Below are 15,034 nucleotides of genomic sequence, written 5' to 3' on the forward strand. Positions count from 1 at the left end.
TGATTACCAGTGAGTGCACTGTACTGGAAACTTCCCCATATGAAAAAGAAATCAAGTTTGACATCTTATGTATACAAACACATCAGTGACTGATGCTTTTCCTAGAGATCTGGTTAACCCAGTGAAGAAACGAAGTGAGATGACAACCACATTAACCAGAGTAACAGAAACTAGTCAACAGAATGGAATGTGTATGACAGCAAAAGATAAGTTTACAAGGATTAAAACAACTTTTTACCAAGAACGTGAAAAAAAGAATAAGAAACTAATCTACACCAAAATCCTGGATTACCACAAGCAAACGCATAAGCGGATATGTCAAAGAAGTACTTCGTACCACGAGATGAAATAAAGTTCAAACCGCGCAAATATGAAGTAACTTGATGACAAACTTAGACTTTGCAATCAAATAAAGCTCAAATGTGTCTCATTAATAGTATCCACGGAAGAAAGAATCGAATTATGTAGTAGCTTATTCCCGGGACCCTACATGGGTATCCCTTAACGTTTTCACACTAGTAAATCAAGAATTCCAGTTACAATCTGCAGAAAGAAAGGAACCTGGACAAGAACTCACAACCTTGCCAGACAATTGAGGAAATAAAAATCTAGGGGAAAAATTTTATCAGTCTATGCTTCTATGTATCGCCACCTCACCAAGGATGCATGATACATTTCCGACTATATCCGAAATCTAATTTTACATCACTCAAGTAGCAGAAAACAACCTAAAGTTGTACCTCAAAAAACTCAAGCCTCAACACAAAATCCTTGTGTAACTTCTATCTGTAAGTTTAATTTTCCAAAAGACAATCCCGTTAGCTCTAAACAACCAATTTCTTTGACCAAAGTTTTAGAGAGATATCCCAGATCATAGTTCACCAGCTTCACCAATTTCTTCTTCACCTACTGCATTCTGAATGTATGGAGATGATCTCCCTAGGAAGCAATGCCTGATGCAAAAAAAAGGCAAACTTGTTAGATCAAAATGCTGAATATTTTGTATACACAATTACTAAATACTTAAATTAAAGGAAGAAAAGATGGATCTCTGTGCAACAATAAATTACTGTTGAATGAAAGCAACTTCTAACATGAAATGGTGATACAAAGGATTTTCACTTTCCAACAAGAAATAATATTTCTATACAAAAGCTGCCTGAACTTCAACATGTAGACAAGGACAGGAGGATAACGACCTCAGTTGGAGCAAATTGACACCTCTACAGAAGCATGCGTGAAACACATATGCATACATGTGATACACAATCATCAGGAAAAAACCAACAAGTACTAGCTACGATGTCTCATGTGATAAAGGTGATTCAAACTTTTAACTTGGACCACGAAATGGTTATAAATTCTAAATATAATACGGTCAACATTCACTACTGATACATCCCGACAGATAAATGCTTAAGCACGACAAAAGTCCATCAATCACAGCCGCACACTAAAAAAGCAATTCAACTTCAGATGGAACAAGTATTCAATGCCCTCATTGTCTGTCTAGTGTTACAACCATCTCCTCCCGAATATCAACACGTGAAAATCCAATAGACCCAATCCAGGATCCATTTTCCTTCATTAAGAAAATGCCTCTCTCCCTCTCTCTCTCTCTCTCTCTCTCTCTCTCTCTCTCTCTCTCTCACGATGGTTTGGAAAGACCATAGATTATCCTTCCTCTACACTAACATAAACAAACAAGGAATATTAGTTGGTGTAGAAATAAGCATTTGGACATACAACTTGGGCCTCTAAGACATGACCTATCAATCGACATCCTCGAACACTCCACCTTGTCATATATTCCATACATCATACTAGATGGATATCGAGATATAATTGAATGAGCATATAAGACCTTAACTATATTGTCGGTTTCATTAAAAGGAAAATGAATGCTTTACTCCTGTGTAGCCATATCTCTTTATTTCCCTCTCTTGATTTTTGTTGGAAATGAAGGACGTGAAGAAGAGAGCTAAGAGAAACATTGGGAGGAAGGTCTAAACTGAATCATTCCCACATTGAATTAAACAAACCCAAAACCCAATTGTATATAATATTCTAAAGATAATTTCACAAACACTGTCTACTCCAACGAAATTAAGAGAGGGTTTTCCACTGCACTCCAACACACAAGGGGTATTTCTCTTGAAAATGGAACCAATCCTCCACATTTAATGGGAGTGCACAGCAGATTTCAGAAAGCATGGGGAGTCCATTAACTTTCATTAAACAGGGGTGTGCTTATGTACCTTTTCTTTCAAGTAGGAAACAAAGGAATTATCAGCATACACATGTTGGAGAGTAGACAAAGTCAATGCAACAGACTCTTGGAACGTAAAAGCACCTCAAATAGCATTTCTAATATATTAGCATTTGCCAATGCATTGGCTTGCGTGAGAGAGAGAGAGACAGAGACAGAGAGAACTTAAAGTAGCACAACAGCAGAAGAAGTGCCAGAAGCTGCCAATATGAGGGTAATAATTTAGTACTACTATGACATTTGCTCCCTAGCATGAAAACTCGTCTGTCACTATGGACTAGAAACTAGTGTTTTTAAGCACATAATTTCAAACAAACTTAACCCAAAAGCAGCACAAAGTTCATGATTTCGCAAGTTGACATTTTCAGTCTGTGCTCTGCTACAACAGAAAAAAAATTTAACCTTCACTAGTATATTAAGCCATCAAGCCATACACAGACATGAAAATGTTTTAGGGGTTTCATATTATTCACTAATCAACCAGAAACTAGTACTTGATAAATCTAGTTGTGCTCCTGCATCTCACACGTAGACTTCTAAAACTGAGCTGAATCAATGCATTTAATAAATCTTGTTGCAAATTATGTAAAATTTTCCAAGATGTTATCTCAAAACATATGAGTAGAGAAATAAAAAGCATATTGACCATTTCATTCATGAAAGTTTTGACAGTTTCATGGCCTCAGTTTCAATTTCACAAGGAATCCTAGTTCCGCTTTTGGGTCATATTAAGTACATGCAAAGGTCAAATAGTACTCAAGACAAGCTTAAATGTTTTGATATCCTAATCCGGAATCAAGGGTCAGATGAATTTGTGAGCATATACCCAGGAATCACAGCACAGCTGGTACTGGTAGCACCAAAAGAGTAGACAGACAAATTTTACATTTACCCTCATTATCCCTGAAAATACTTGCAGTGGATCTTTAAGACAACCATGAAATAAAGGTTCAATTGAAATTTGCAATTCTGAATGCATGCGCAACTGCATTAATTACAGAAGCTAAACTCTTCAAGAAAGTTCTCGTGCACATGCAGCTACGACCTAAAGCTCAGCCATGTGAAAGTTAAGGTTCTTAACACAACTATCTCGCCCAACACAAACCCGCCCAAATACAGCCATAGTAGGAGATAAAGCCCTCGAGAAAATTCTCAGCACATATGCTGTTGGAAAAGCTTCACCAGGTAAAAGTTAAGCTTCTTATGCACTTACTTATCCACCCCACAAAAAAATCACACATAACCATTACATTATTAAGGAGAAAACAGTGCAATCAGCCTATCACCATATGCCAAAGGATAAATCGTGGCAGCATGGTGTAGCACCACCAGGAATTAACAGCCAACACTGTCAAATTGGATGGTCCAAAGGATCTTCAGAGATGACATAATAGGGTTCTAAGCCATATGTAAAACTTTCACATACCAAGCAACCTCATAAGTAAATGAAGTTATACCTATTGTCCTACTGGGCCAGAGGAATCAGTGGGACACCCTGGGATTTCATCATTTAGGATCATCTTAAGAAAAACCCCAATAACAACAGATTAGAATCTCGCGTAATAGTTATCTATTTTTTTCCTTAATTTGAGGACATAAAATCATCTACTTCAGGAACAGGCTTAGTCATGGCAGAAGAATGATGGCTAGCAATCCAAAAAAAGGGAAGAACTGGTGGCATTTGTGATAGACTGTAATAGAGATAGGGGAGACGAAATTAATGGATAATGAGTATTTCTTTTAACAGTGTAGAATATTTGTCTCAGAGCAATATTGTTCAACTATTGCAAACATTAGAATCAAAACAACTGACTAATCTGAAATGCGCCCCTAAAAGAATGATCAAACAAATATACCAGGATAAAAGAATTGTTCTTCCCCTTGACATATGGAAAGGAAAATAAAAGGTTCTTTCAAAAAAAAATCTTTGTTGAGGAATCGTTAAGAAGTACTAAGAGGAGTTTAATAAATTGCATGGAGATCTCAGAGTGAGACATTACCTCTAGTTCACTCTCTTATTGACGCTGTAATCACCAACATAACCTGGAGAACTTTTAGCTGAAACATCTGAAGCAGCATTGCCAATTCCATAACCAAATGAACCAGATCCTCCCCTCTCAGGATTTGGCGGGCGCCAAGTAGCATCACCATACACTGAACCACTTGCATAAAGGTCTGCAAAGGCACCATCATAAGCACCATTTGATGTACCATATGATGATGTCAAGGGGCCACCAGATCTGCTGTTTCTTCCATACCCCACACTGCCCAATGCGTAGCTGTTGCTACCACCTCCATAACCAAAATTTGCACTATCATTGGAGGCGCTGTTTCCACCGCCTTGAGCAGTAATTGGTGAGGAGGTCCAATTAATAGCACTACCGCCAAAGCTGTTTCCTCCGATGCCCAAATTTCCTCCTGTATTGGTGTTGGAGCTTGTAGGGTTCGTGGCCTGATTCAGGCCCCCATTTCCCCAGAGATTCCGAGTCACTGAACTGAAGAAGGAAGAGCTTCCTCCATTGCCTCCTTCGTATCCAACTGTGCTGTTAAATCTATTGGAATTGCCAACGTAATAAGGATTCAGTCCCCGGCCATAGCTGATGTTGTTACTGAAATTTGTATTGCCGCCGTAATTTGGGTTAAGCCCTGTCTCAAAATTCATGCCAAATGCTGGGTATCCACTTCGACCTCCTGCAACCGGACTAAACCTACCATCCATCCTAAGTCCATATCCTCCCACAGCACTTGGGGTATATCCCTGAGTGTATCCACTGAGAAAGCTATTGACACGACTCATCCCATAATTATACCCACCAAGTGGGCTACGACTTGGACCTGGTGATAGCTCCTTGGGAACTGCTCTCTTCACCTCAACCATTTTGCCATTCAGTTCATGAAAAGTATTGAGCAACACCTTGTCCACAGCTTCCTCTGTATCATAAGTGATAAACCCAAAGCCTCTAGGCCTCTGGGTGTTGTGATCATACATTACCACAACATCTGTGACTGTACCAAATTGCTCGAAGTACTTCTTAAAGTCACTCTCAGTTACTGTGGATGCTAAACCTCCTACAAAAATCTTCTTGGTGCGGCCAGGGCCAGGAGAACTATGAATGCTGCCGCTGTTCCTACTCAGAATATTCTGGTCATCCCTAGGAACAGCTTTCTTAGCCTCGACCTGAGGACACAGAACTTGATGATCAAGAATAAACCTCATGTAACTGCAACGTACTAGCTCCGAAATCTCCAATTGAGAGAATATGGGACAAAGAATGTACTCATACAGAAGGAGAAGGGAAAAAAAAAGAAAAAGGAAGTGTTTGCAAATATCACATTGAGTTTCGAATTTAGTTGAATACAGAATCCTGCAATTACAATGTTGGACTTGTAATCTCAATAGAAAGTCAAAGCATTTACATCACCATGTATAACAATTCATAATTAACCCTCGAGAAAGAAATATCAGAGTAATAAGTAGACTTGCTGAGATCACTCACTCACCATCCGGCCATCGATGTTGTGCTTATCCTTGATGACTCTTTCGGCAACAGCCGGATCCGCAAAAACGACAAAACCGAAACCGCGGGCACGACCCGTGGTTCGATCCTTCATGATGATTGCCTCCACCACCTCTCCATAAGCACCAAAGTACTCCTTCAATCTGTCCTCATTTGTGTCCCACGATATTCCACCGATGAATAGCTTCCCATTATCAGATTGCATTGCCTCTACAATTCAAGATAATCATCTCATCAATCAAAACACACGCCACTCAATCCGAAATACTCACAATACCAAGAGAGCAAAAGGTGAGCACTTCAAAGACGGAATGAAAAACCCATTTCCACTAGAAACCACACAGTCCGTATAAGATCCACCCGATTTCAATCCACAATTGAAAACCGATAAATCATCCAAATCGAGCAAACAAAAACTGTCCACGAATCAGAACCGAATTCACCTAAACACCATCCACCCAAAAACCGAAAAGGAGCAATAAAAAATGCACACACACGACCAATCCCAGAACACATATCAATACCTTCTGTCGACAGATGAGCACGAACCGCGAGCTCGATGCCAAGCCAAACAAATAAATTATCAAAAAAAAAGTACAATCTTCAGATTCAAGACCGAAGCAGCATAAGATCCTCGCCTCGCCGACCCCAGAACTCAATCCCACCTAATCAAAACAAACAACCGAGCCCATCCAATCCATCAAGATCCAAAAACCACCCAATTCTTGAAAATCGAAAACGACCCACGTCCAGATTCGCACCGATCAGGACACAAACCCGGGAGACGCCGAATCTCGCGACGACACCGCTAAGATCTGACGACCAGAACAAGAACAACAGCCGGAACTGAGGGCATGATCTCCATATGCCCCCCCACCCCACCCCACCAAACCACAGCCCGTGTCCGTGAATCAATCGTTTTTATTCCCGATAAAATTCCAAATGCATATTCAAGTGCCCAGGAAACCAAAATATGCTTTTTCTTTTTTTATTTTTCTTTATTTTTTCCCCCACTTTCTTCCTTCCTTTTTCCTCAGAAAGAGAGAGAGAAGGAGGAAGAGGAAGAGCTGAGAAGAAAGAGAGAGAAGAAGAAGAAGGATTGCAGCATCCGGTGAATGGAGTATATATAGACTTTGATAATGGAATTTCCCTTTTTTTTTTTACGAATTTTCGAGAAAAAATTCGATCTTTTTCTCTTTTTTACAATGCGGGTGAGAGATGGATTTGGTTTGAAGAAATTGGGGGAAGAAGGGAAAGGGAGGAGCAGAAAAAATGAGAAATTTCTCTTTTGGGTATTTTTCAGCGCTGATCTGGTGATAAAAATGGAGGAGAGATGGTTTGGCTTTTCGCTCCCTTTTATACTTATTGGAGAGACATGGCCGTGTTGCCTGCTCGCACCGGGCTGTTGTCCCCTGTGCCATCCCATTGGCGGAGGAGACTGGCCGTCGATCTTGCTGACTTCCTCCTCTCCCCCCGGGGTGTCGATCGGGGGCGATCGGGTCGAGTTTCTTCCTCGGGTTCGGCGGTCGGCGGGTCGAGACGGGGCGGCGGGAAAATGCACGAGCGCGGTTGTTGCCGTGTCCCGTCGTCGGCCGACTCGGTAAGTGGGTGTTCGGTGAAAACGCGGCGTTCGGGGGCATGTGATCCCGACCATGCATCCTCATCCATAAATTTATCTCGCCAGATGAGATATGAGTGTCACCTTCCAAATAATACGAGCCCGATTGCTACATATCCCGTCATCACCGGCCTAGGTAACTAGCGTCCAATAAAAACACGGCATTCGGGGGTATGTAATTTTGACCCTACATCATCATTCCTAACTTTATCTCGCCAAACAAGCTATGAGTGTTCTATTCCAAATAATACGAGCCCGGTTGCTACATGTCCGGTCATCACCCCGCTAGGTAACTGGCATCCAATAAAAATACGACACTTGGGGGGTATGTAATCCCGACTCTACGTCATCGTCCCTAAATTTATCTCGCCAGACAAGATATGAGTGTTACCTTCAAATCAATACGAGCCTAGTCGCTTCATATCCCATCATCGCCGGACTTGGTAAGTGGAGTCCAATAAAAACATGGCATTCAGGGTATGTAATCCCGAACCTACATCCACATTCCTAAATCCATCTAGCCAGACAAGATACGAGTGTTACCTTCTAAACATGTTGGCATGCCAGATGGATTCACATTTCCTCGATAAAAAGGGTAGTTGCGAGATTAACAAACCCGTCGATAAAGCCCGTTAGAGCGCCGGAAGCTAGAAAGCTTCTCCAGACAAGGCAACAAAAATGCAATTTACCAGTTCACCAGATTACTGTCATTCGCGACACGGCTCGACTGTAAATAACCCCTTTTATTGCCATGCCGCGTCGCAGGTGGATTTAATTTCGGAATTTCGGTCGGTCTTTTTGGCTAAACACCGGAATGTTCTCTTTCGATCAAAAGGGCATTGGGTGCTCTTCATCTTGATGTGCAACTCCATATGTGGAAAGGATGAAAGATTGCTTGCCTCCTTTTGGGCAAAGCCATGTACACAATACGATCATACATGGGAGACTTTAGATTACTTAGGGGAGGGGGAGAAAAGGGGTGAAAAATATACAATAAAAGAGGGAGGGAGGGGACAAATCAACAAGGATGGTGAGGAGAATGTTTGATGCAAAGGGTTGTATGCAAGGCAAGGCAAGGTAAGGCAAGGCAATCTCATGGGTGTTGGTTGGATTTTGGGGGTTTGCAATGGAGAATTGCGTTGACTTTTTAAGGGTCAATGCAGTCTTTTTCCCCCCCACCCTTTTTCTTTCCTTCTCCCTCTCTCTCTCTCTCTTTTTTCCGTACGCGGAGAGAGGGAGTTGCGTCAATATTTTGCCTTGTGTAGTAAGGGTCGTTCTCTTGATCATTAATGCATACCATGTTTTTTTTCACATTTTTTGGTGGTCATTTTCTTGGCCATTTTTTCTTTCCTCTTGTGATGTCCAAACACAAAGTTCATTCATTTTTTTTCCAATAATGATATTGTTATTCTATATTGTCTTATTTTCCTTCTTCTTCTTCTTTCTTCATTTAGGGAGATGTGCTCGAAATTAATAATGTTTTTTTACGGGCTTTAGCTGCCAAAATTATGTAATTTTTGGGGGAAATAATGATAATACTTGAGGCTACTTGGCATTGAACTTTAGGATTTCACTCTTATTGAGATTTATTTCTTGTCATGGAGCTCTGACTAAGCCCAAATTCGTTACTTTGTCGTTAAGCCGACGATCCTGCTCCAGATTTTCATGAAAATGTGCTAGAACTTTTTCTTGGCTCGACATGTCCACAAAGTCATTGCACTTGTTAGGCGATCACAAAGTGTTTGGATTCCCGCACTGAATTCATCATAAAATCAATTAGCCCCGTGAACAACAACGGCGTGTCATTTCTAAGATCTCTTTTTTTTTTTCTTAGAGTGATTTCCCGGACTATTTTTTCGTCGAACAAACACATATTATATTTCTACATGCACAAATATCTACAAGTCCAATCAAAAGAAAGATGGTGCACGAACTACAGAAACTTATCAGATCATGGATTCACGATATCAACTTGTCTGTGCAATCGAGCTACAAAAGAGAATAAAGAAAATGGAGAAAACCCAAAATTTGGTAAAGTCTTAATAAACGAAATTACTTATATAACCAAATAAAATGGGCAAAATATTAATAAATTGAAAAAATTGACCGAGAATATTTGGGCAATTAAGTCAGCAACACCCCTTCGTGCACCCCACTAAAAAAACAGTCATTGTTTTTAGGCATGTTTCGGTGGCAAATGGCCGGTCCTTTTTTTCTTAATTTTTTTTATATTTCATTCATTTGCTGTTTAATTATAGGCCAAAATCTCTCCCAACTAATCCCATAGCTTCACCATTAATTTTGATTAAGAGATATTAATTTTATATAAAAAGCTTATGATCAAATCGGAGGTCACCCCGACCTTAATTATTAGTCCAAGCAAAAGGGCTGGGTTTATTTGTGAATTCCCGATTAATTCTATCGTGAAACGGATCGGCTTTTAACGCGATCGAATAGCTTTTTCCGTACGGTCCGGAACCATAACAGTTTTGGTGGTTCTTACGGAAGCAGGGAGCTCGGACCACATCTCAAAAGCAAGAGAATTCGGGCCGCACGGAACCGGAACCCCGTCGATGACGATACGGAGGGCACGAGCAAAGTCGGATTTTTCTCGATTTGAGATTTGTCGCGAGGGTTTTACTAGATAGTTTGCCTCGTGTGTTGAAATATCGTGCATCGCTTGCTTGTCACATTGGTCGGGCGTTTCTGTACCGATAATGATCGATGAAACACGAGCTACATGCAACTTTGAATGGGGTGAAAGTCTTCCTAAGTCCTTCTCCAGTCAGCCTGCAATGCCTGAGAAAATTCAAGCAAATGGACTAATTAAGGAGGAGTTAGGTGCCTTAAGCAATTACTTTCAACAAGAAAATGCTGGCATTTGTTTCTTTTTCTCTCTTCTTTTTTTCTTTCCATTTATTCTAAGCTTGGGTTGTCTACGACGACTAATTTTGCTCTCGTAGTCGTAGCAGTCAAAATTATTTTAGAAAAAAGTAATGCTGCCCAATTTTCAGGATTGGTTATTATGCTTCATCTTTGTGCAGTCAAAAATGAAATTCAATTATAAATCTATATATAAAAAAGGGAAACAAAAAAAAACCAAAACTTAGTTATAGTTAAAGTGATCAAATTATCATATACTAAGCGTTTAATTAGGAACGTGCGACTTGTCAGGTCTTACGTAATCTTTCGCAAGAACAGACTGAACCGGTTAATTTCGGGTAATGCATTTTTGTATATTAATTGTGTCGCTAGAGCTAACATAATTATCGCACAAGTATCGCAAATCCGAATTTGCTAATCTCGTGCCGAGGCTGAGTTGCGTGCTCGTGCTGTGCAGAAAATCGTCACCCGATGTTCGAATTGTCGATGGTGTATTTGAAAAAAAAAAAAAAACAGTGTATCTAATAAAGTATTCAATATAGTGTATTTTACATAGCAGTTGATAGTGTATTTAAAAAAGGGTGAGAAAGTGCAATTATATTTCACATATAAATGACGTAGAAAAATCGTATATAAAGTATAGGCCAAAGTACATTTTTTTTTTGGGGCCAATACTCTTTAAGTAAAGTAAATTAAAATCATTACAGTGGTTGGGGAGGCATTACAGGTTATATAAACATATACATATACAAATATATATATATGGATTTAGCAAAAAATATATATATATAAATATATATGGAGGGGTTGTGACGAATGATAAGATAGAAGCTGGCATGTTAGCTGGTCTTTCCACAATAAGGTTAATTTTTCTTTTATATGAATTTCATGCATTGTTTTTTGGCTTTGCCTCTTTATTAACGCCTGATTTAAGCACATTAATATCTGCGTGACCCTTTTATATTTACCCACGCAACAACCACTCGACACTCGAAAGCAATCATTGGGTGCTTCGAGATCAAGAGAATGCAAGTTGCAACCAATGCTTTTGACATCTTCTTTTTATAACTGGGGACACCAATGAATGCATTTTGACCTTAATTGTCTAGTTTAGATCTAGAGTTACCAAAGGGTAAAAAGGTGATTCCATCGGGTAACCACAAGTGCTCAGCTTATCTCAAGAGTACCAACTCAAAGGCATTAATACATATGTGGTATATTTTGTTTAATTTTGAATTATATATGTGTGGGTATAATATTATTTAGTAGATGCCTATAACTATTAGTTGGGGCCACACACATAAGTTAGATATTATTTGTTAAGAGTTTTAACGGGACTCTAAACTTACAGGATATCGAGAAGTTCTCGACCGTGCCCATTCCTCGTACCGATCAGAAATTGAGCGAGCCTTTGGCGTATTGAAAAAGGAGTGGAGGACTCAAAAGAATATGGCAAGCTATCCATACAAAAAAGCAACTAAAAGTTGTTGGTAGCAACAGTGACTTTATACAATTATGTACGGCGAAACACCATGAGCCGAATCCCATTTATGGACATGTATTTGAACCATTGATTTAAATGAGGGGTCGGTGCTTCAATTTGATAACACATTGTCTGACGTAACAAGGTCACGAAATTGCTATAAGTTTAGTATAAAATTGAGGATGCTTATAATTTTGGAGAGTTCGTCTTCCTTTCCATGGCATATGTGATCATGTTTGTTATAAGGAAATTATTCCCTTTTTAATTGAGAAAGAGTCCACTTCAATGTTTTTTTTTTTTTACATTCACCAATTCATTAATACAATGCTATATTTGTCAAATATGATTTTTTTTAACATTTACAAACTTGTTAAATATTTTTTCAACATTCAAACTGTAAAAATCGCTATCATTGTTTCTTTTTTTTTCCAATTTTGAACAAATTAAAAAGTAAAAAACTTAAATTGTCCCCATTAAACACCACATAAAACATCAAAGGACTTTTGACATATAGGGTCTGTTTAGTAACGTTTCTGTTTCTTTATTTTTCTGTTCTTTTGTTCCCCGGAACAGAAAAAGAACAGAAATCCGTTTAGTAAAAAAAATCTATTTTTTTGTTTCTGGAACAAAAAAGTATTCCAGAAATAGATTTGAAACAGAAACAAGAAGCAAAAAAAATCTGCTTCTTGTTTCTGGAACAAGAAAAAAAGAAATGATTTTTTTTCTAGAATTCTCCAAAAATAAGAAACAATCCATCGGCCGCAACCCGCCCACCGTCGCCTCTCGCCGTCCTTCGCCACCACCTACCGCCCGCCTTCCGCCGCCGACTCCCGCCGGCCAACGCCCGCCGGCCAACGCTCGCCGGCCGCCTCTTGCCGTCGACCACTGTTCTCCGCCGCTCGACGCTTGTCGCTACCCGCCACCGGCCGCCGTCCTCCACCGCTGGCCGCCGTGCTCCATCGCCCGACACCGGCCGCCACCGGCGGGCCGCCTCCCCGCCAACCACCGGACACCGGCGATCACCCACCACCGGTTGCCGTCCTCCGCCGCCGCCGCCATCAACCGGCCGCCATCCTCCTCCGCCGGCCATTGTGCTCCACCACCCGATGCCGGCCACCACCCGGCCATTGGCCGCCCTCGGCCGCCAGGCCGCCTCCCGCCTCGGCCACCCGACGCCGCACGGTCACCCACCATCGGCCGCCATCCTTCGCCACCAGCCGCCGTGCTCCATCGACCGACGATGGCCACCCTCCACCGCCAGCCACCTCCCGCCGCGCCCCCAGCTGTCGTCACCGCCGCCCGACGCCACCGTGCTCCGCCGCTGACCGCCGTGCTCCACTGCCTCCCACCGCCGGCTGCCATCCTCTGCCGCCGCCGACCACCGTCCTCCGCCCCCCACCGCCACCCGCCGTCCTCCGCCGGTAACCCTGAAGGGAGAAACTCGTCCATGGAATAGAAATGGATCATTCGCGCCCTAAACGCGTTTCTATTCTTTTTCTATTTCAGGAATAGAAATTTTGTGCAATTACTAAACGCTATTTTTTGCTCAGAAACTGTTCCAAGAAATAGAAATAGAAAAAACTATTTCTGATAAAAAAATTGTTTCTGGGAACATAAACGTTATTATGCAGACCCATAGTCTTTTCCAAAGGGCAATCATATCAAAATTTCTTCCCAACATATTTTTCCCAGTTACAATCGTCAAACAGTCAATCACTTTCACTTGCCGTACTTCGACTCGGAACATTTTTCTCTAAATAAGCTTTTGAAATGATAAAGTTCTCTCAAACTCACCCTAAATATTTCAGTCTCTTCTACGACACGCAGTCCTCGTGCGGTGCGACTTAGCAACATGCATTTCATCGAAATCAATGACTACACTAGTGCCTTAAAAAGATAAGTCGAAAACGAGGTGAAAAATAGCAAACCCATCTTGTTCTTTCTGTCCCTTAAACTTGTCCATTACCACCGACTTCATTTCCCGTTTCATTCCACTTCGTTATTCAATTCTGTAGCTAAAGGTTTGGTTGATGCTTGATGATAGTACATTCCACTCCAGTGCTGAAAGCAGCTGCTTTTTCACAGGCCAACATACATGGGATCTACTTGGAGGGAGTGCAGGGTATGTAGTAATTAAGTAATCTATTTCGATGTAATTAAGAACTAATTATCCTTGGAAAACCTGAAAACAAAAAATTAATAAAAAAAGAGGGAGAGAGAGAGAGAAGCGAAAGAACCGGTGAGGCATAATTCTTGTGTTACCCACTCACACAGCAATCACAGCTCTCACCCACATCCACATGTGGAAAAAGAGAAGAAGAAAGACCCCTTTGCTCTTCCAATCTCATCATGTGATTATGGAGCATCCAACCCCCACCTCCACTCTCTTTCTATCCAAAAGGCAGGCAAACCTCTCCCTCTCCCTCTCCCTCTATCCATCTCTTTCACTTGAACTCCAATACTGTAATTGTAACCTGTGAATGACATTTGATAAGTTATGTATGATGGGCAAGACTAGAGCAAGCACTTCTAAGCTCGGTACCCGACACGACTCGACCCAACATAATCCGACCCGCCCAGACTTGCTCATTGATCTTGAGTCTTGATTCATCAGTTGGATTCAGGTAGAGAGTTTAAAAGAAAAATAATGGTATGGCATTAATAGTTGCGTACTGTCTTTCGGAGATTCAGTTTGTTTAAACTTCTCGTTGGAACAAAGATGAGAGGCTCATTGCGGATCGCAGATTAGGTGCCCGAGAAGTCCAGATCAGAATTCAGATACGCGTAATTATGTCCATCTTCGATTAGTTTGCGTCGATGTGCATGCTTCAAAGATAACACCTCTTCGTTTAGAAGATCAGTCTGGCGTTCCTCTCTGCATCATCACTGTCAATAGCTGATGCAAATTAGCATATAGGACCTCAATGCCTCGCTGTTTTAAATTTCAAGCCTACCTTTACCTTCAAATCAGCTAGCTACATATCAGAATAGGAGCAGCCACCTTCAGTTTCTCAACCCGTGCGAGCAAAACTGCCCCAGAAGAAACAAATGACGGACTCCTGGTGACCGTAAAACAGCCCCTACCCCCTCGCTGAGTCTACTAAATCGACAAATGCAAAGAAGCAGCATCCATCCTTCACTAGTGCCAGAAAAATTATCAATCCCGAATGCCAAAATCCCCCACAAACACCACATCTGTAGATTGTAGATTGTAGCTTGTTGTCCCATTTCAAGAAAGATCTTAAGCAAATACCGAGGGTAGA

General features: G+C 41.1%; 1 protein-coding gene across 1 annotated transcript; it reads right to left on the minus strand.

Moving 5' to 3' along the window:
- Positions 1-398: 398 nt before the first annotated feature.
- LOC115689514 (heterogeneous nuclear ribonucleoprotein 1) lies at positions 399-6,970 on the minus strand. The gene is made up of 4 exons (XM_030615575.2): positions 6,312-6,970; positions 5,771-5,997; positions 4,270-5,447; positions 399-953 (listed from the first exon to the last, which is right to left on the minus strand). The coding sequence occupies exons 2-3, from the start codon at positions 5,990-5,992 to the stop codon at positions 4,272-4,274; spliced, it is 1,398 nt and encodes a 465-aa protein (XP_030471435.2). The 5' UTR covers positions 5,993-5,997; positions 6,312-6,970; the 3' UTR covers positions 399-953; positions 4,270-4,271.
- Positions 6,971-15,034: the final 8,064 nt, after the last annotated feature.

This window comes from Syzygium oleosum, unplaced genomic scaffold, assembly GCF_021117445.2.
Source record: "Syzygium oleosum isolate NSW1041296 unplaced genomic scaffold, Sole_v2.1 Sole_v2.49, whole genome shotgun sequence".
Lineage (NCBI taxonomy): Eukaryota > Viridiplantae > Streptophyta > Magnoliopsida > Myrtales > Myrtaceae > Syzygium > Syzygium oleosum.

Excerpts from the sequence above, each read along its gene's own strand:
- LOC115689514 (XM_030615575.2), bottom strand. The coding sequence starts at position 5,992 with ATGCAATCTGATAATGGGAAGCTATTCATCGGTGGAATATCGTGGGAC. Across the intron at positions 5,448-5,770 it reads ACAACATCGATGGCCGGATG|GTCGAGGCTAAGAAAGCTGT; the intron begins GTGAGTGAGTGA and ends CTGTGTCCTCAG.